Source organism: Tauraco erythrolophus, chromosome Z (genome assembly GCF_009769465.1).
Source record: "Tauraco erythrolophus isolate bTauEry1 chromosome Z, bTauEry1.pri, whole genome shotgun sequence".
NCBI lineage: Eukaryota > Metazoa > Chordata > Aves > Musophagiformes > Musophagidae > Tauraco > Tauraco erythrolophus.
Genome location: NC_141496.1, coordinates 28,335,817 through 28,359,015, shown reverse-complemented (window position 1 = coordinate 28,359,015; position 23,199 = coordinate 28,335,817). Strand labels below are relative to the sequence as shown.

Here is a 23,199-nt window from a genome sequence, read left to right as displayed (position 1 = left end):
CTGATTTATACAAAAAAGCTGTGCCACTGAGATTCAAACTTCCACATAACTTAATTTAAAATCCAGTAATTTCAGGGGCTTTCTTCTTAGATACAATGATTCTTATGGGTCCCTTCCAACTTGAGATATTTTATGATTCTATGATAGTTTTTTTACTACTGTGAGAGTCATTTGTATACAAAATATTTGCAAAATGAAAGCATATGTTGTCTGGATTTTAGAAGTACCCCTTCTAAATTTTTGCATGTGATCAAAAACGTGAGGAGTTAGCAGAATAATTAAATTAAAACACATTAAACAGAATTAAACTGTCTTTGGGGTGAATGGGAGATATGATGTACTGCACAAAAAGGAGTTACTTCATTACCTGGATAGCCAGTTAGTAACTTCCATTTTCCACGTCGGATTGCTGCATGCATGGATATATTGAAAAGCGTATCATCCCATGGAAAAGAATTGCTCTGTGGTAAAGATGTCCTGTTGTCAATGCCAAGACCTTAATGAAATAGTAAATTAAGTTAGGTACATTGCATATGCATGAAGTAATTTTTAGAATTCTGCTGGAAAGCAAAGCAGTATCATGCATTTATTTTTATGTATTGAATAAAGAATTTGTAATATGTATGTGCAAAGATCTATGCTATGATTCACTGGGTGTATTTAACTCAGAACTTGAACCGCAGCCCAAAAAATTACCAGTGGAAAACGTCACACCTGAGTCTGGGTAACTGGACTCATTTGTATGCAGATATTATACATGTATCTCATATATCTATATTAAGAATACTCCTGATTGGAATTACTAAATTTGCTCATAAAAGTGCCTCTATCTTTTGCCAGTTAGGAATGTAGGATTGAAAGATCTCTTGAATCAATGCTACTACTGTTAATCCTCTCCAACCACTCCAGGGAGCAAGTCCCAGGTCCTGACTTGTACCCATATGCTGAGAGCTGCCTCTTTGGACTGAGCTGGCTACATTCACACAGATCTGCAGCTGGCTAGCGAGGTATTTCTAAGGCATGACACAGTGTGAAGCATGTCTTCATGCTGTTTCTGGTAGAGTTGCATATGATGTGGCCCCATACCACAGAAACTCTCAAGTGTCAACTATATGCAAATTCCCTCTCAAAAGGAAATCTGAAGCTCCTTATAGGAGGGAGCTCAGAAAAAAATTAACATGCATACACTAGGGATGATCAGGAGACCAGTTCTTTACTGAAACCAGGAGAGGGTCAGACAGACACTCCAGGAGCACCCAAACCATCTTGCGCATCAGCTTTCATAAACAAGATAGGAGTTTAAGACAAAAAAAATCCAAGAGTTTTATATTAACTGTATCAGTTGATATCTGTTTACCAATAGACTACCAGAAGGCAATTCTATAATCAGATTAGAAACAAGACATCAGGAGGTGGAAAGAAACCAATGATGATTTTCTAGCATCTTTCAAGAGATGACTCTCAATCATTCTAGGGAATTCGAAAGACTCAGCTGACAGATTTTTGCCACTGAAATGAAAAAGAGAATCCATGAGATGTACAATGATTGCAAGATCTAATCCTAGATGCAGAACTGGAAGTTTCTAAAAAGTGTAAATTCTGTACACAGTAGGGCAAATACACATCTGATAGAAGAGAGCAACAGAAAGCTTGGAAAGGAAATGCTGGGACATAATTTCTCTATTTTCCATGAAGGTCCTGATAAGTTTCTATTTTATTATTGGGCTTCACACTTTGAATCAGTTTTTCTTTAATAAGCACCTTTTGTGCATACTCAAGTTCCCTGTTTACACCACACTTTTATAATTTTCCCAGATAAATAAGGTTGTAAAAGGGGCCTACTTGTTTAGAGTATGCATACACAGATTGAGGAGGACCCAGCTCATCTTAGATCATGAAGCACTGAAGCTGATGGTAAAAAAACCAAACATCCATAAAAACAAGGAAAAAACTTCATAAATGTCTGCAGAAGAATCTCTTCTGGAAGATAAATCCCCACACAGCGACGTGATACCCATAACAGATACAAAACAGTTTAAAGATTAATATCGCTTACTTTTCAAAACTATTATGGTATGCATTATTCTGTCATACAGTTTGCTACTGGGAATACTCAGCATTGCTGTTTACTTTCTTAAAGACCACAATAAAAGACATTCAGCAGCTCAAAAAACACAACCATGTTTTTTAAACATTATATCTCAAATATTAAGGATTGGTCTAAAGGAAAAATCATGCAAGTCTGCACTTCTGATTTTAAGATTTAGTATGGAGAATATGCTTCTGATTGCTGAGCTATAGTATGTGAAGCTATAAGTATTACACAAGATAAGTTATTTAAAATACTTCAAATAAACAGTACCAAAAATTGTATTTTTAGATATACTTTGCGAAATATCCTTAGAATGCCATGCATGAGACTCAAAATAATATTCAAGAAGACAGAATAACTGAAAAAAACCCTTATCTGGTCCAGGTAACAAACCCAGACTCCTAAACTATGCAATGCTTTTACCAGAGCTTGTAGTTGAAGTTGTTTGGTGGAATTTTATCTTTCAGTAAAACGTCTTGAAGAGAAAAAGATAAATTCCTCCATGTTGAGCTATTATAAACAGAGCTTTGTCAGTCATGTTAACTCACCCATTACAAGCACTTGTCTCGTGCCAAAGAAATGTACTGTCTATTATTCAGACAAGTCCATTGCTTCCCAAGCAGTACAGGTCAGCTTTTATCAGACATTTCAGTCACGGAAAACAGACTGACGCTTGTTTGAATACTCTTTACATAGGACATCTATAGGACCGTCAGTTTATTACATTATATAAGCACCAGATACAGAACTAAGATAAAAATATTGCTTGATATGAGTTCTCTTCTTCCCATCATCTGACTTTCACCTTAAGCTCGGATATTACTCTCCTTGTATTTACCTGGCTTTTTCCTTCTCTTTAGCCCAGCTGTTTTTCTACCTCTTTCTTCATTCTTCAGCTTCTGCTAGCGCAGGTGAAACACAAAATGTCTGGGCAGCCTTCTTTCTCCCCCACCATACGAATTTTACAGGGATTGCTTTTCCAATTTGGCAGACTATAGAAGTCACATTCTTTTTGTTTCCTTTGCAATACAAAACACTCATTCTCATAGCATCTAAGCAGTTTTTCTCTGCATCTGTTCTAGATTGTTGGGGTTTTTTCCTTCTTTTTTTCCATCATGGTTGACCAGGCAGTAACAACAGCGCTGTGGACTAATTCAGCAGTCAGAGGACAGATGCCTTTTACGGATCTGTGCAATCAAGTCTGCCTTCACATGCCCACATACTCTCTTTGTAGACCTACATACAAAAATGTGATGCTTTTGCTTGTGCGAAGAGGCTAGGCATTTTATTTTTCTGCCATTTGACCACCAGTGTATTAGTGGGTAATGAAACACTAAAGATTTGGTTTTACCTTAAAAAAAAAAATCCCACAGCCTTTGCCATGAATTTTCTTATTTTCAAACAGAAGTCACTGTTTCCTTAAGCCCAACTGTGGAGCCTCACCGGCTGCTATATTTCTTTTTAAGTAGTCTCTTGGGGAATTATACCAATTTTATTAGTTAAGAAAGTAGTGAAGTTTCATTTAGATATTTATTTTCAAATATTCAACACTACAACAAATTCATCTAAATGTTTTAGTGGTTAGTTTGGAGTTGTAAGTCACCAAAAAGTAGTCAAATAGCTCTAAGTTGTAAGTCTAATAGCTCTATAGAAAAAACAAGTCCTTCAGAATATGTTGCCCTTGTTAAGTGACTTTCAAGTTTATTTCATATTTCAAGATCATCTTTAGTCTTAACAGCCCGAAATCAGTTTCAGGATCAGATTTTAAAAGGAATGGAGGTGGCTTACTCCTACTAGCTGCAAAAGCAGTTTATTATCTAAATACTTTAAAAGCCTGGCCCTTTGCACCTTATGAAAACTTCGGCTTAGTTCTTTTATTTCCATTATCACACATTTCTCTATAAACAGACATATATTTCAAATTAGGATATAAAAGCCTAAATAATTTTCAATACCTCATCTGTATCTTCAAGAGACCTGATTTTTCAGAAGGCCAATGTCATCAACTCTGAAAAATCTATGCAAGGTGCTCAGAAAGCATCAATCAAAAATTTTAGCTGCATTTTCAAAATAATTGCCATTTTGATAATTTGAATATTCTGTAACATACTCTTCAGGCAGGACATTGAAAAATTTACTACTGGACAGAAATAACATCCTGAATGAAAACCAGAGAATATGTGGGACTTTTCTAAAAAGGGAACAATCTTTCAATGCATCAAGCCTGGCTAATGCACAAACATAAGTCCAACAAAAGGGAAAGTAATGAACATGGTGGAAAAAAGCCAGTCCTCACTCTGCATGCACAAAAGAACATGCTCTGAACAAGCTATTGCTATTTAGGGAAGGGTTTGCAAAGTTGCAATGAACAGGTAACGTTTAGTGGCAGTCAAGAAAAGCAAAACCATTATTAAAACTGGCAAAGAACAAGATGCTATGCCACCACCTAGGTCCTTGTTGTGTCTCACACGTGATATTGTGTAGTTTTGGTCCCCATGTTACAAAACGGACACGGAAAAGCTATACGAGATACGAAGAGATGTGATGAAGAAGATTAAAGCCATGGAACAGCTTCCGTGTGAAGAATGACTAAATAAATTGGACTCTCCATCCTCAAAGATGGACAACTGATGAAGGATGGGACAGAGGTCTATGAAATTGTATGGCCACCACAAGCTGAATAAGAACAACCAGTCTTTCCTAATAGGGGCACCAAATAAATTATGAAGTCACATATTCAAAATAAACAACAGTATATAATTCCTTATCACGAACCCAACTCAAGTGTTGTGGTTTCCATGCGATGTTGTGGATGCCAGAAGTTTATGCAGGTTGAGCAATAAGAAGGGTTCACAAAGCGGAAGAAACATCCATAAAGGACTCTTATATTCAAAATCACAATCTAAAGATCAGGAGCTCTGTTAGCTGCAGGTTGTGTGGGCACACAAAAGAAGTATATTTGTGTGCTTGCCCTCATACACTCCTTCCTACACAGCTGCTACTCTCAGAAACAGAATAATGAGCTAGACAGATTTCTGGCCTGCTCATACACAAGAGATGTTACTTTACTTTCCATTAAGGATAAGCCAAATATTTTGTTTACAAAAAAAAGTGGTATGTCAAAGCAGATTTACGCAATCCCTTCTATTATCTTAATCTCTGTATCTGCTGAACTGAAAAGGTCAAAACTTTCACAAAAGGTATGTACAGAATCATAGAATCACAGAATATCTCAAGTTGGAAGAGACCCATAAGGATCCTTAAGTCCAACTCTATGGTCCTTGCAGGACTACCTAAAACTAGACCATATGATTAACAGTGTCATCCAGATGCTTCTTGAACTCTGACAGGCTTCAGAGCTGTGACCACTTCCCCGGGGAGCCTGCTCCAGTGACAGATCACCCTCTCCATGAAGAACGTTTTCCTAATTTCCAATCTTAACGTCCTCTGACACGACTTCACTCCATTTCCTTGTGTCCTATCTCTGGTCACCAGAGAGAGATCAGCACCTCTCCCTCCGCCGTCTCCCTTGAGGAAGCTGTAGGCTGTGATGAGGCCACCCCTCAGCCTTCCTTCTCCAAGATGAGCAAACTAAGTGACCTCAGCCCCTCCTCTTGCCCTCGAGACCTTTCACCATCTTGGTCGCCCTCCACTATAAGTACGTATGATTCAGATTTAGGTTTAACTGTAGTTTTAGAAATACATGAACATAATGAGTCATTTCTAGCATACCCTCTAGTTTATTTTCAGAGCTATTCTTAGAAGATAGCATAAAGAAATGAGAATGTTAATTTGTGCTAGCAATGGCTAATGCACGTATCAGTCTGCAACACTGCAGACAAGCCCGTTATTTGCTTACGGCTTGTTTTTCACTTGTATCAGAATGTAAAGCAAGAATAAAGTAATTGAAATAATGGATTCATACCAGATTTATACTACTGTGACTGAGATCAGAATCTGATACCTACATTATTTCCTGCTTTAGTCATACAATTTGCAATATAAAAAAGCCCCTACAATTTACAGAAATGTTACAAGATGACAGGTTTTGCCATACTGAAGAAGTTATTTTGTACATTCAGTTCAGCAGTGTGTCCCGAGAAGTAATTAATAACTCTTGATTCAAAGTAAAACGAAAAGATAAACCAAAACTGCTTACTTTGCCCAGCAATCTGTTCTTTCACTTTACTTTCTAAGCATAGGGAAGATCATAAAAAATGATGCAATGCGCTTAGCCATGTTTTCTTCCTCCTAGCCTTCCAAAAAAGCTCTTCTAATCTCATTAAGTATCCCACGTGTACTCCTGATTTAATATATCATTTAGGTTAGATGGACAGCTCTTCCAGGCAAAAATATTGTCTTCCCATGTATTTTTGCACACATTTAACAATGGCCTTCTGCTTAACCCATTAGTTCATCTATCCTACCGGGTAATGATTTCTCAGGGTGGAAAATAGGAAGAAACATTTCTTCACATTTCTTCCCTGGTGATCAATGTATGCTTGAGAATCAATAATCTTCTTTTTCACTCATACGATCCTAGTTACATATCAGAAACTTACCTAGAATAAAAACCCCACTAATTTATCTGACCACTGTGAAAAAGACAAAAATGTTTGAAAATCAATTTATTTTCTGTGTAACTCAAAACCTTTTTAATTCTTCTACTACTGCTGTACACCAAAATAACTTCGTGACCCTTTGATGCATGCAATGCTATATGGCAATAAAAAAAAAAGAGTTGATCCAGTTTTACTACATTTTACAGTTTTAGGTGTTTTATCAGAAGCTCTCTAGTCCTCTTCCTGTACAGGGCCTATAAATCAAACTTGTTTATTTTTCTAAGTCTTACGATGTTCCCGACAGGTTTCACTGATATTGCCTAAAATATTTCATATTCAATCAAGAGCAAACACTAAAAAAAGTTTTCCTAATGCAAGTAAAATAAAAAAACCAGCCAAGATAACAACAAAAAGGCACTGCAACACAGTACTTGGTAGGTAGGCTGAAAAATTCAGATCTGTCAGCATCTTTGTAAATATTTCCTATTATTTGTTTCACCCTTTTGCTTCCCACTTTTCAAGGCAAATATTTGAAGTACCACATAACCATAATTTGTAAAAGATGATTTAAGGCTAGTCAACACCTGTATTGTACAAATTTGCAAAGCTGAAAAAAAAAAAGATAAAACCCGGACTTTTTTTTTTTTTTTTTTAAAGAAAGACTTCATTTCTTTAGCTCAGTCTAAAAGATGAAGTTGTGGAAACATTTCATTAAATGTAACAAATTTCTTAAGAGTATATTCATTTAATCTTTGCTATCTAATTTTTAATTGTAAGAAGGAAGATGATAAACTGCAAATTTTCAGGTGAGATTTAAAAAGGGAATATAGAGTGGAATACATATTCTATATCAATATAAATACATATGATATTTGGACAGATTTAATAAGCATAGATAAATTACTCTTCTCATTCCTTTAACTCTCCTTCTTTCTTTCAATGAGAACAACTCAAGCAATTGGTAGAAACCTAAAATGTGGAGATATAAATAGACAGTACCTCTAAAAATAAAATATTCTGCCTTCAGTCTGTGATTAAGATGATGCAAATGACCCATGTTGAGAAGAAGTTTTCTTGGTTGGTAAGAGATCAAAGAGCACACAGTTTTCTCTAACATGCCATTTAGCTAGGTCCCGACCACAAAATTTTAAGGGTCCAAAACAATACTGCTTGAAGCATGCTATATTTTTGTACACTGTGGTCTACAATACTAGTGTGCAGGGAGGCAATGTTGGATACTGGAGAGCAATTTTGGAGAAAGATAAAAGAAAGTTAATTTATTATTTATTTGGAGACAGAGCCCCGCCCAAAGAGTTAATCTAAACAGCTTAAGTGAGTGTCAGATTGACTATGCCTCTACAATTTTACAATATCCTATGCAGTAAGAAAAACATTCTTTCATAAGCGGATACATATAATCAGTGCTCTTTATGGACAACAGAAGCAAATGAAGCTTCTACCTTTGTTTATTGATCTGCAAAATAAGGACGTTAGAAGTTATCTACCTTTTGCAGTACATTTCCCAAAGGAAAAAGTGAAAAATGTCACCTTGCCCTATAGTTACACTTCTGTTTATGATAACATAAGGTAGCAACAGATTCAGCCATATGACAGGGAAAATATAATCACAGAAAGCTCCAAGCTTAATTGCAACCTCCTTGATGGAAAAGACTGAAAAGCATGCATTAAGAAAAGCCACAAAACCCAGGGTGAATTAAGATTTTAGATGGCTCACACTCTTTCCAGTGCAAATTAGAAACACATCTGAAACAAGTAACAAGCAGCTGCAACTGATCTGCAAGTGTGAAGTACATTTAAGAGCTTTCAGCCAAAGCAGGAGTATCACCAACATGTCCTGTGACACAAGTGTGTGTGCATACTATACTACCTGGATGTCTAAATAGTTTGATACCTTGCAGTTTACAATGTATACCGCACAAATGTATTGCCAAGGTATTCTCTTAGTAACTAAAAATTTTCTCTATAGCTCTCAAGACTTCTATTTCAGTATAGATTTTGTCTGGCTGTGCAACCATCACTTACTTGGTTACTCCACTCCAATATTTAAACAATATATAACAGGATCCACCTAGAACAAGAGTTTACCTCTTGTGCCACATGGCCAAGAAACAAAGAAACCATGGGACAAGAGAAAAGATCCTCATGTGGATAGAAAAGCAGCTAATAAAATGGGAAACAAGAAAAGTTTTGACTTCACAATGGACAAGCCACCATTGCATTCCTAAAGGAATCTGTGCTGGGACCCACAGTGTTGAACATATTCCAAATGACGTGGAAAAGGGTCTATACGGTGAGATTACAAAGTCTGCGGATTATTATATGTTATTTAAAGATGACTGTGAAGAACAATAGAAGGCCCTTATGAGACTGAGTGAGCAGTCATTAAAATAGGCAATGATTTTTAACATAGATACGGCTAAAACGATGCACGTCTGAAACAACATTCCTAAATTCACATATAAAGCAATGGTCTGCACATCACAAGTGTTCAAGAGTGAAACCTTGGGATGAAGAAGCTGACACTTCTTCAGAATTATGTCAGCACTGGTCAAAAAGAAAACTGAGGGTAAGGAATCATTAGAAAAGGACTTGTGAACAAAGCAAAAAGCTCTATGCAACTAGGAAACCGTATGTCTGGTCTTACCATGTCAAAAATAATAAGAGTATCACTGACAAGGTTCAGAAACCAGTTACAAAGATGGGTAACATGTGCAATCCCTCGTGAATTAAAATTCTCTGCTAGATGTACATTCTGCTTGATTAAAATCATACGTTCTAGGGAACTCCAGGGACCAGGCTGCTTCCATCCCCTGCATGACCAAAGAAAGGCTCTTCCCATCTTATGTGATGTTGAGCCAAATGCAATCAAATAATCAAAATCTTATTCCTTTAATTGACAAGGGACATATCAACGTAACACACAGGCCAAATACTTTGGAGTGCTTACAACTCAAACCTCATGAAGTATCTTGAATGAAACTACATCATCTTGGTAGTTGTTAGTACATTCAATGTGACTACAGTCTCTACCTGACCTGACTAGTCATCACCTAAAATGTAGAGTGGAACTACTACACAGCTTGTACACACAGTGAGAAAAACTCAAACATGCTAAAACACTGGATGAGACATAAAATTGTTTATCCAGGAAATTCATCATCTGCTTTTCCCAGTAACAGCCATGTTCCAACTGCACTAGACAACATTCTCTGAACACATACAATCTTGGCTACATCCTCAATTTCAATTACATGCCCTTTTTTTTTTTCTTTTCAGTCATTGAAGATGTTTCATGGAAAACCTCCATCTTATTCTAATGATTTGTAAAATCTTAATAGCCTCTCAGCTTGTTGCTATCAGAACAGCTAGAACATCTCTCCGAGCTGCCAGTCCCTTGCCATCCTTAGCCCATGTGATAAAAGAGATCCCATTTTGTCAGTAGGCACCACATAAGCCACAATTGTCACTAAGATAGCGTTGCAATAAAGTCCCGCGTGTTTGCAAAGATTCTTGGGAAGATCATTGGGAGCGCTCATATTTTCAGACATATCTCTGCTAACTGAGGTCGGAAAGACACGTACAGAGCTATTGGGGTGACAAGAGGCATCCGTCACGGGATTCTGTTAGTTATGCCCTCAGAGCAAGCAACATTGCCATAACAAGGTTGCATCACAGAGCTAGAAGACAAGAAACTACTGAACTGCGGAAACTAGTGCTTGCAGTAAGGCAGCTTTAGAGAATGGAGTGGCGCTTATGCATATGTCCAAAAATAGATACTGTACTTAAAATAATTCAATCTTGTGCATACAGATTGTCAACTCTACTGAAGAATGTCACTTCAGGAAGACAGGCTTTCAAAAGGTGGTGTCACCTGGCAATGACAAATCTCAAGGGGATAAATTAGTTGTTCAATTTTATTTTTTTTTTTAGTTCTGCTGAGATCATACTCTAAAACATTATAAGTGATTCAAAAAGAGTTTCTTTACTTTGTAAAAATGTTTTTATTAGAGAGGAGTGAACAACTCTGTATGTAATGGAGTAGAATTCTGTTTAATAGCTGAACTAAACACTGGGAAAAAACCACTCAGGCTACCTCCACTAGAACTTAAAAGCAACAAACAATAACCAGTATTATTTTCATAGTAAGGCGATGCATATGCCTCCCTGCCTCTTGTGATCTGATTAGTAGCCTACAAAAACCACAGAGGAGATCCCCAGACAGAAGTCTAGGACTGGTAAACCAAAAACCACTTACATACAAAACCCAAACAGAAAGACAGTATTTTCTAGTACGTTCATTATCATCTTCAAAATCAACATACTATTTTAATAATCCAAGAAAGCCCCTATTGTATTCACCAGCCTCTATATATTGTCAGGAAAATGGCAATGGTATCATTCTCCTACTGCTTCCATTAAAACAAAGGAAAGGTTTTGCACATCGCAGCTTCTGTTCTAATGTAAATCATTTGACTCTATTATCAGGATTTAAAACACTTACTTACATGATGCCCATTAAATAGAAAAGGAAGAAAACCCAAGCAGCTAAAAAATTCACAAGTGATTACTTTTCTATCAGTAGACACTGCAGACTCCTTCAAATCACCTTAGCTTGTTTTTGTGCTACAACAGTAGAAGCAGTAGGTAAAAAACACAGACTTTCTTCAATATTTTGGAACTCTACATAAAAATTACCCTCATGAAAGTCGTGTTCAACCTCCCAGAAATCTCACCACATACATACACACAAAACCTGCGTGATTGGCAGGCTTGCTGTCCCTTACTAATGTTCAACTGTGGAACAGCAGGAGGTCTGTTAGGGTTTGAAAAAACCCACACTGAAACTAATGGGAACCTTTCATTAATTCCAGTGGGCTCTGGTTCAGATTGGTTAAGCATCAGTAGTAACAAACAAGGAATTTACACCCTACCAACTTCTCTTAATCAAACAAATGAAGCTAAATTCCCCTTTATCCATACAGTTCAGTAGACACAGTGTGTTTTCCACAAAACCTTTATATGAAAGGCTTCCCCATTTGTATTCACAACAATCAGTTCTGGCAACATCACATACCTTATAACCACCCCTCCGTATTATCCCCAAATTAAAGTGATTCTGAAATCAAAACAAACTAAAAGTGCCAATACATGATTCACGAATTCTCAGAACAAATAGCTTAAGAAAATTTTAAAAATAAATCAGTAACAGCACATAATCCTATGAATGTTACCAAAAATTGAGGCTTATGGATGAGCGGAGAAAACCAAATACCAAAGTAACTTTTGCTGCTGCAAAATTCATGTCGCTAAGCTCCGAAGTTAAGATCTAGAAACTGTTTACTTAAACATATCACTTGATCTTCCCTGCAGCACTGAAACAGCAGAATAAAGGCAGACATCAGGTAACATGCATCCAAACACCTCATCCTTTTATAGGAGCATGCAACCAGAAAGGGAAACACAAAGTCAAGAAACGAACCATAACTTCACTGAAGTAAAACTCAGGAAGTCACCCTGTAACTTTTCTTTGTGGTCAGCACGGCTGCCCACAACCACATCTTCTGAGCTTTCCTCTGACGGCATTTTTCCAACTGTCCAATAGTCTCCTTCCTAAAGGAGGAAATTCTCAGGTCACACCGAAAGGCCTAGCCAACTGCATGCTATATAAATTACTGTTTGTCCACTACAGCAATTAGAAACAGACACCAATTTGATACTGAACTTATTTAATTTTCATTAAACTGGAAATAAAGAAAAGGCTCAGACCAATTAAATGTTTGACTTCCATACACTTTTAATAAGAAGAAAATCAAACTGAAAACTAAAAGTTAAATTCACGTGAGACTGCATCTGTGTCATGGTTTGATGTGGAGGGGGGGGTGGTTCTGGTGGCAGGAGAGGGGTTTTGGTCCCTGTGACCAAAACCAGGGTTTTGGTTCCCTGTTTTGGAACCGGGTTAGGCTTAGTTCTGGCCACCAGATCAGACTGCCATCCCCCTCAGGGTTGAGCCAATAGGAGACCTCTGAGAATTGCCCTATTTAAGTCAGGACAAAGGAACTGGAAAAGGTGCTTTGCCCAGGAGTGAGGAGAGAAGGGAGGAGGGCACTGCCCCCGCTCCCTGGCTCCCGGCTGGGCAGCTGCCTGCATTGGGCCGGCGCCACCCACGGAGAATGGCGGCGGCGGAGCCAGCTGGGGAACTCGGGGGCACCCCACTCCCGGGGTGCCCACTGGGCTGAGTTCACCTGGAGAGGACTGAGATCTGAGAGAAACAGCCGCATCGACAGCAGGTCAGTGAGGATGGAGCGGGAGGAGGTGTGCCGGAGCCGAGTTTCCCCTGCGGCTGATGGTGAGATGGCAGGCGGCCCCCCTGCAACCAGGACGGCCTCGGTGGAGCAGAGACCCACTCGCAGCCCGTGGGGAGAAGATGCCTGAGCCTGAGGATGGTCGTGTTGGGACGCACGACAAGGCAGAGAGGCATCTGGAGTCTGCGTGACGACCCACGCCGGAGCGAGTGGCTACAGCTCCCTAAGTACCCGAGACTGTGGTATAGCCACACCGGAGCAATCTGTGGGGAAGGATTGTTTCCAGTGGGCTGGACTCACGCTGGAGAAGTTTGTGGATTTTTCCTCGTGGGTAGGGGATCCATTGGAGCAGGGGAAAAGGGTGTAAGGACTCCTTCTCATTTAAGAAAGAAGCAGCAGTAACAGCACGGAATGAACTGACCTGCACTCCCCCAGTCCCTGCCCCCTGTGCTGCTGGGGGGAGGAGGTAGAGCCGGGAGGAAAAGGAAAGAGGGGGGGAAGGTGTCGGTTTTAAGATCTGGTTTTGTTTCTTTCCGTCCTCTCGAGTAATCGGTTTTTTGTTTCCCTTTGTCCTTCTAAGTAATCATTAATAAACTCTTTTGCTTTGAGAAAGCCCAGTCTGTTTTGCCCAGGACCATGGTTGGTGGGTGCTCCCTCTGTTCTTGTCTCAACCCTCAGTCCCTTTGTTTTTTTTTTCTCCTCTCTACTTTACTGGAGAAGGAGAGACTGTGTGAGTTTTAGTTGCTGGATCAGCCTAAAACCACGACAATCTGACAAAATGAGAGGTTTTCTTCCCCTTTCAAAAAATCTAGCCCACCACCAGGGATATGTTTCTGGGCTTTGAGGACCCAAATTCATGCCCTCAGTTACTCTGATTGTTCCAAAGGGTTTTCAGCCACGATCTCCCATCTTTCAGGAGAGATTTCTCTCCAATAGACTGTATGAAACTTTAGGATGGAGATTTTCTCCATATCTTCCTTTTCACATTTTAAAATACATACAAAAATACTTTGAATGACAACACAGAAAATAAGCCTTTAACTTGGTGACAGCATATCTGGATGAGTTTGGGTAATTTTGATTTCCACTCCTCACACCAAATTTGTAGCTAAACTTTGAATTTATATATGAAAGTAGGCAAATTTAGTGGTAAATCACTTGGAACAGATTCTTAACTTTATATAATCTTTTAAATTTTAATCAACAACGTTTTTCTAGCATTGATAGATGCAAAATACTCTGCAGGCACAGGGTAGTTTTGATTTGTAGGCAGTCTGCTCTATAGTTTGATTTGCAGACAGTCTACAGAGACATCCAAATTAGAGACTCTGCATTACACCGTAAGAAACTGAATAATACAGGAAAAAAATATCCTGATTTCCTTCAGTATTTCCAAGTTTGGAAGTACCTGGATTTGGCGAAAACAGACAGAAGGTGGCAAGAAGGTTTGATGTGGGAACATAAGAACATACAAATAACCTTCCAGCATACACCGTTTCTACTGAAGGCCATTTTAGCAATTGGCAAGCTGTACTCTTCGCATCGTTCAGCTGTACACATAACAAAAGCAGAACAACTCTACAGACTGGGTCAGAAATGTCACTGGATTTCCACTCTATTTGAATTTCTTTGCTTTATGCTTTTGGACTAAGCACCAACATCCTTTACTATAACATGAGATTTTTCTCCTCCTAAATATCAAGAAATAATATATTGAACATGAATCAAGTTTTTAATATATACACTTGACCACAGTGGTTATAGCATTGAGAGCAGTGAAAGTACCACATTTTTCATTTCCACTGATGAATACTAAATCACGTCTCTTCCAAACTGTATGAAAATTGTGACGATCTCTAATGTAGTAATATAATTTATACAGTCTCTAAAATCTTAAACCAGTCAGAAGAATCAACAACTCACCTGCAAGATAAGAGTAAGATTGTATTTTCAAATAAAATTTTATCAAGAAATAAAAAAGCCAAAGAACAAAATCTTTTTACAATTAGGAGACACACTTAGATCTTATGTATCTTCTGTTTATACACATAAGGTCTTTCTAAATGCTTCATTTGTTTGTCAACAGTTAGGAAACACATAGCTGTTCTCCATACATTTATAAATGGAATTGGAGAGGAAGAGGGAGTCTTTCTTTCTGCTATAGCTACAGAAGCATAAAAAGTCTTAGATACAAGCAGATGAGGATGTTTCAGGCAAAACTATCACTTGCCCATACACAGAAAATTTTGCACTGTTTTTCACACAGACGCATCAGAAACTTCGTAGATGATGCAGTAGTGGAAATCTATTTTTAGCATTTTATATAATGGAGACTTCATGTCAAAAATTATCTTTTGCTAGACTTGATTATGTGAACCAGACTGTTTCTTAGTTTTCACCAAGAAATGCACAAGACAAAGCACACTCCAGGAGGAGTTTTATGAAATTCTTCCTATTGCTCTGGCACAGTGCATGTTGTTATCTTGGCGTGAATGCAACTGATGTTCCTGCTGCAACTGATTCAATTCTGGGATCCAGTGCACACCAGACAGTCAACTGAGGTAGAATCAGTCTGGGCTAAAAGTGCCAATCCCGCCAGAATCTGTTTGATCCTCTGCAAATTGTCTTAAGGTCTTCATTGATAACTGCTGAACTTCAGCTAATCTCGATCAATGAACTGACAAAAATTAGAAATTAGGGATATATTCCACAAAATGCAGGAAATTTTTAAAGCTACCTGATTATATTGGATAATTCTATAAATGTCTAGTCTATTCTTTCTTACATGGTTTGAAGCAACTTCATTGTATTTTCCTTGAATTAACTCCTACTTCCATGACTGGAATTTTGGAAGGAGATGGAGAAATGGGAAGCGATGGAGAAACAGGCAGGATAAAATATTACGGATACTTATCATGACACAGTCACCATCATCCACAATAAAGCCAAAATTTAGAGTTTATTGCATGTATCAGAAAATACATATATTTTAAAGTCTTGATCAACATTTGCTCTATTAGATTTGAGGCTGTTTTACATTCATTGCAAATTTAGTCTGAGAGAAAATCTATAGGGAAATAGAGAAAAAAATATTCTTTTACCATGGGAAAAGTTAAATATCAAAATTTCAGTGTCTGACTTTAATACATGAACAACACTGAGTTCAAGCACATTATTTAGGCTGTTGTAAGGAAAGTATAGATAAGATTATCTTGTTTGTGAACAGACTGTTTTCGCACAGACATCGCTTGTTGTGCATTAAGAAACCTATAATCGGTAGGTTATTTAGTGCTGCTTAGACTTTTGCCTTCTTATGAAGCACTAAAGACAATAAATCTCATAGAAATCAAAGCTAAAAGTTAGGAGGCAGTTTTGAATAGCACTGTCTAATTAAGTAGCATTTTCCCTCTTCACAATTACAAACAAACACCATCAATATCAGAGTCGAACAAGTTCTTCATCGTTATTTCTAGGCCTACTGCAGTGCTATGGACAGCTGCTGTTACTGATGTACTACAGACAACTCTTTTCTCTGCCAGTGAGAAAATGCTACATATTTTTTGAAAAGGCTCAAAGTCACATGATGCACCTTCTTCCATCTACGATTTCACCTCCTCACACACATAAAGTCAGTTCATTTTTGTTTTTCTTCTCAGCCTTTTAAAGCCGGCAGTTTTTCCTTCATGCTTACAAAGAATAAAATAAATAAAATATTCTACAATGTTTCTAAATGATAGCTCAATAGTCAGTAGTAGCCCTTCAAAAGTGATGAGTTTTCCATTTTGGTTACATCTGTATAACCTTTGTCTTTGCTCTTCCTCACTCATAAGGTATATTTTCAAAGTTGCACATGCGTTTGTAGATGTGACGCTTTAGTTAACGAAAATGTGTCAAAAGGAAGGACAAGCTTGCTATAGTAACTTTGAAATGCAGATGGCTCTGTGGGCTAACAAGGCTTTTGCATATGTGTACTTTCAACTGAGCTCTCTTTTTTTTGAACTGTGATGTATAAAGCAATTATTTCACCTCAAAAAGGAAACTCTGGGAATGTCAAAGGCCCTTCCAGCCTATACTGTGACAATGAATTACCGAAAAAATAAAGGGTTTTACTAGTTCCCTGTGGAAAGACATTTTGTGACCTTTTGCTACTTTATGGCAATAATGAGTTTTCTACAAAACTCCGAGTCTTTCTGTTACTTTATTAAAATAGAAACGTTTGAGGAATAGCCATGACCTTAACCTTGGAAGGTGGAAGAATGAATAGAATACTGATCTTGAAGAAACAGATCGAGTCCTGAGGTACTATAACTTCCTACTGTCATGTCAACAAGGCATAGGGCTGTGACGTAGACAAACTTACCCAGCAAAGCTCACCTATCTTAAATCACTTAGACGAATGCTGTGAACATACAGATACACCATTATCCCCTATAAATTTGTTTTCCTCATAGCAATGTTTCATTCCAAAGGATAGATTTATACTAGAATATCACCCTCAGTTTCCTACCTTTCAAAATGCATACTTTTCTTAACTTAATTTCAACAAGAATAAGCATAAGAAAACACTCTCATTCTTGTTTCAAAGTATTCATCTTGAGTTTACAACAGATTATATCTTTACAAAAAAACACACCAGATAAACAATTGAGTAAAATCCACAATTACTCATAGCAGCAAAAAATCCCTGTGAATATCAACAGGGTGAAGCACTTATCCAGATTCTTACACTCTTATACAATTACAGAACAAAAGAAATAAAGTTACTCTAAATAAGAAAAAACTTATTAATACAGCCTACAAGGTCAAAGCAAATGCTCGACTTTCACTTTTGATGGAAAAATAAGAGAAAAAAAAATTCAAAATCTATTTTTTTCCAGGAAAAGTTGTGAACTGAATGGAATAGTATTTATTAATTATTGAAGACATCAAAGCTCATGTTGAGATGGCCTTACATGTCAAACACCCAAATGTGACTTCTGTCTCTGTAAGGTAGCAGTGTTCAAGGTAAAGAGAACTGAGAAGTGTGTAACTTGACTCTAATATCCAGTGCATTATTAAAACTTTATAGGTTTTCAGCTCAGAGATATTTCATTTGAAAAATGTAATCTAACATTTATGTCAAAACCTGCATAAAAATATAAAATGTTAGTGCTATGTTCAAGTAGGTGTAGGATATAATGAAGCATTAAAAAGAAGCAGTACTGAGGGATTTCTGAATTCCAGTCATGATACTGGATCAAGTGACTTTATCAAATGACTTTAACATTTCTAAATTTTAAAAGAGATTATCTGCATCCCAAAGGAAACGTGGGGATTAGTATTTATGAGGCTCACCAAATATGCAATCCTTGTACACTTGATACCAAATACGGCAGCGATGGCTGGTTCACACTTAGACGCAGGTGGGCTGAGAGCCAAGGCAGCACATAACTACAGGCCACACTTCCCAACAGCAAGAGCTACACCCCAGAAACTTCATATAGCTGGCAACGAGAGTAAAAACACCACTTATCTCTGATGTGAGTGGCAGCAGAGTCAGCTGGAATGGCGGCCTTCCATTAGGGACCAGAGCTGAGTTCTGCCCAAGACAGCCAGACCAGAATGAAAAGCACCGCGTGCAGTGGTTGAGGGCCATGCATGGCCCCACGGTCACATGTTGGCAACTCCTGCCTTATAAATTTACAGGGGTCATTGCAATTTATATTTTTCTTGTAATGAAAAGTTGACAGAGTCTAGATGGTCAGCATGCATATGCACAATTTTGCAAGGAAAAGGAAATTCAGAAAAGCAAAGAACACATCCGTCTTTTTCCCCATTCTTGACCATTGTTCCATTCCAGCTGTCTCTGTGTAAGCTCAGTCAGCTAACCATACTGATTGCTTTTCTGCATATTTTTGACTCCAAGAGTAGATTCTGGTTCTTAGTCTCTCACAGACATGGAGTGTATCTATCCTGTTTGAAGCCCACACAACACACTCATCCATGCATACCTGTTCTGCTGCTACTGAATAACTTCATTACCAGGGATTGGTTTTTCACTTTTTTTTTTTTTTTTTTTTTTTAATAATTCTAAACCAGCTAGATCATCAGTAATAAAACTGGGGAAGAAATCACTTCTGGCCTACAAAGTCTCAGGAATCATCTTTCACCTGGGCAAATAAGTAATAAATGGGGCCTAAAGGAACCTACAATGTCTATTCCTTAATCAAGATTAATCATTTTGGTGTATGTATGGATATAATATATAATGCTAGATCCATTATAATGCAATTTTAATGCCCATCAATGATACCTCAGTCCCAGAACTGAAATAGTTTCTCTATTGTAATATATCATATGTTCATTCTGCATAAAGCAGATCTAGCCCCTTATAAGCAATTATTTATTTTGGCAATTAATAGCACAATATATGAGGTAATGCCTTTTTTCAAATGTCAAGGAAAGCAACGTAATGTTTGATTAATTTTGCTCAAGGCAAATAAAAGTTCGGAGAAAAATCACAAGATGTTTTTACAAGTTCTCTGTCTTGGATGTCTGCCTCTATGAATAGATATCTTCAAAATAAATTGACTACAATTAGTAGCCTACAATTTTATTATGCCTTTGAAGTTCTAGTTTATGGTTGAGTCTGGAATTTTAAATGAAGGTAAAAGTTTTTTCAGCCTAAAACAGCCCCACCCAACAACATATTTATTTTGAAGACCTCTTTCTAATTTAAAGAAATTCAAATTCTTTTTGAAAAGAAAGTGATGCTACACATGTAGTTTACAAGATTTTGAGAAATTCGCTACATTAATTAATAAATTTGGCAAGTCAGATTAAAAAACTATACAGTGTCTACTGACAGACTTTGATTAACAACTCTGAATTAAAGGGCACATTTCCTTTCACCATGTCATTTAGTCCTGATTCTCAAAATAAAATTGCCTTCTGTGGGATATAAAGTTTCAATACAGCTTCAAGACAGGCCATCTAGCAATGACTGTGTGGTCAGAAATATGTTTGGTTTAGCAGTTAGGGGAATTTAGACTTAAATCCAGTTGGTTTTTAATTCAGCTGAATCACCAAAAGTTGATGAAATGCCATAAGGCTGTCTAAAAGAAAGCAGATCTTTCACAATGGAAGAGCTGACGTCACCCACACAGCTGCCAAACCATCAACAACTCGGCTTTTTTTTTTTAAAGACAAAGTCACAAAAATGGGGCAAAACAATTTTGTGTTTTTTTTCCCCAACACATGTAAATCAGATTTTTGATTTATGCAACTTTTAAGTTACTTCATGCACTTTATTTGCATTTAATGTGCTTTCTTAACCTATACATTACAGAGAAAATTATAGTCTGTTTCAACACAATTTTAGCTTTCTGTTTTTAATTTTCCCATTTCTCTACCAAACTCTTAAAACTAACACAAAATGGGAACGCTTCAGACCCCAACCTAGAAGAAAGTAGATCTTTCATACCAATGTCCTGCTTTTACTTAATTGCAAACTCTCTAATAAATTACAAATCTACACTGAGGCCCAGTAATCGGGACATATATTCATCACTTTTTAAAATAATCAACAGGGTGATGAAGAAGCAACCAGAAAGACAAAAGCGATGGCTTTTAGCAAGAGAGGAGAGGAGCAACCACGTCTGAGGGCCCTGGGTCCTGCTCCATCTGCAGAGCTCACCAGACTGGTTTAGCACAGCAAGGTCCAAGCCAAAGGTGTGGTTCCCCACTCCCTCCCCCTGGGGCTCTGGCTCGGGGAGCAGCCAGACAGCGCTAGGAGGGTTGGCTCTCCCTCTGCCTCCCCAATTCCAACTCCACAGCCCTCCTCACCCCCACCTTGTGCTGCCTCTGGCATTCATCAGCCCCTTCAATGAGCAGATTCAATCTACCTGACAGAGGAAAACCAGGCTAGCAAGTTGGATCACTCCATGGAGGTGGACGAGGAGTGCCAGAATAGATGCAAAATAAGCATCAGGAGCGTGTGGCTGGGAATGGGGAGGGGAGGAAGCGAAGCACATCTCCAGCAGAAACCTGCTGGATCACTTCATCACACATTATGAAACAGAAACCTCAGGGTTTAATTTCAGAGCCAACAGAATCAGTCTCACCTATCCCCTGAAATTGCTTCTAGTCCCATTCTTGGAGCCAAAATGAGCGCTTGGCTATATATCCAAGATACACCCAAAGGAGGGAAAAAAATTAAAATAAGGAGAGTTATTAAAATCTGAACCAATATCCTGAGTTGGTTCATAGCCTGGCTCTGTGAGTGGTTTTGGTGACCCATGAGAGAGGGGAGCAGTGGTGAGGCGCTGTGGGAGGCAGGATTTCCTCTTTGGTAGCAGCAGTGACCTACACTAACTTAAACTCCACGAAACTACTGCCTCTGGCTGAGGTTCCTCAGTGGCCTGAGCTGATCTGGCTGCCGGGTTCTGCGGTCAGTCCCTCCATCTGCCACCAATCACACACTCCTCTCTGCTCTCAGTCATACAGCTACAAGGCAAGTTGATTCAGCTGGCTGATGTGGTAGAAACCTTTTCTCCTCTTCCCCTGCCACCCAGGATAGTTTGAAGGCTGATCTGGCAGAAGACTCATCTTGTCACCATGTGATTTCCAGATCCAGCTCAAGGGAAGCAGGAAAGGATGGGAGAAAGGGAGAGGACAGGCTGGCCATCTTGGCAATAGCTCATCACCACACTGGCTGCCCTACAAAGACCATAATCCACCCTGCTCCCCATCCCAGTTTTTGGAGATCCCACCTTAGTTTTTCACTGCACTGCCTCCTCCATCACACCACCAGAATTACTGTAGGTCTACATTGCAAACCAGATCAGTTCATTAAGAAAAAAGGTTGTTTTTAACCCCGACCACTCCACCGGCCACAGGTTAGAGGGAGCCTGGAGGCAAAGTCTGTGGTCAGGGACATGACCCCCTTTGTTAGCACTGAAGATGACAAATGAGATACCAATATAATTTATCTGGATCTTAATTCTAAACTTATTACCCTATTTGCACAAATGAAAAACAGACACTAAGTAGAAATCAGCTGAGTTACATATACATATATACATATACTCCTAATAACTCAGATTGCTAAATAGAAATTTTAATCCTTATATGACAAGGCTGGGTCATTTCACTAGATGGGTCAAAACCAGTATCATAAATAATACAATGACTCATCTTGCAACGCACAAAACCATTCCAACTTCCAGTTAACTTACAAGAAATTGAGGAAGTTATGACAACAGATGAAGTACAAAGAAAGCCAGGTTTCTTGTTCACAACAGTGGACTATAAATTAACATCCTCTGTTGCATTAGAAACAGTAAGTTAATTAAAATAACAGTGATTTGAAAAAGCACAGTTTAATGTATATTTAGTGATGTGTAACAGTGATACATCTTGTCAAACCTATCAGAAATACAACTATTTACTCTCAAATCCTTTAAGAATGGTATCAAAAATCAAAACTAGAAAAAATGTGAGATATACTAATTTGGAGGTCAACTCTACCAGTTCCTGACCAAAAATGCCATTAAGGCAGAAAGTAAAGCAGGTGGCACCAAGTAACTTGCCAAAATCATAGGCCTTCGCTGAGAAGACACAGGGAAACCCTGCATGGTGCATAAGGACATGTGGGTGAAGAGTTACTTTTTTAATTACTCCAGTTTTGTCAGGTACATAAAAACATTGTAAATTTACAGGCATGCATACCTCTTCCTCTGTTCACAATGCTTGAAAGTCACATCTCAACCAGCATAAAAATTCCACTTACTACAGCTTCTGTCCACCTGCCCTGCTGCCTGCCCACATCTCACAAAATGCATACAAAAAGGACACACTATATGTAGCAAACACTGAAGTATCATCAGAGTATGGCATCATGGAAACAACCCAGGGAAGTATATCCTGAGCTTGAGCTCCAGAAAGCTTACTCTGCTCAACTCCTTCTATTTACACCAGGAATTTGTCTACTCAAACACCTTCACTAAGCTCAATCACAGCAGTTCCCACAAGGAAAAGATGGTCTCTGAAGTAAGCCTGAGAATACCACATCAGGGCATAACATCGTACAGGAATACTATGACTCACTGAGCATCCTTTGAAGGGAAATTGGAGTAGCTACACCTTAATTCCATCAGCATGTAGGAATTATCTGCAGGCTGTGCCATCCAGCCAGCATTAGGCAGGTACAACGTTGCTCCTTCTGAGAAAAGCATCATAGAAC

The 23,199-nt window shown here is 38.3% G+C and overlaps 1 protein-coding gene across 1 annotated transcript in view; it reads right to left on the bottom strand.

Annotated features, from left to right (window-relative positions):
- ARSB (arylsulfatase B) overlaps nt 1-23,199 on the bottom strand; it is a 69,625-nt gene that overhangs the window by 708 nt on the left and 45,718 nt on the right. Inside the window, exon 7 of the mRNA XM_086629058.1 lies at nt 368-496. Coding sequence (XP_086485184.1) covers nt 368-496 — 129 coding nt within the window. The remainder of the gene's footprint in view (nt 1-367; nt 497-23,199) is intronic.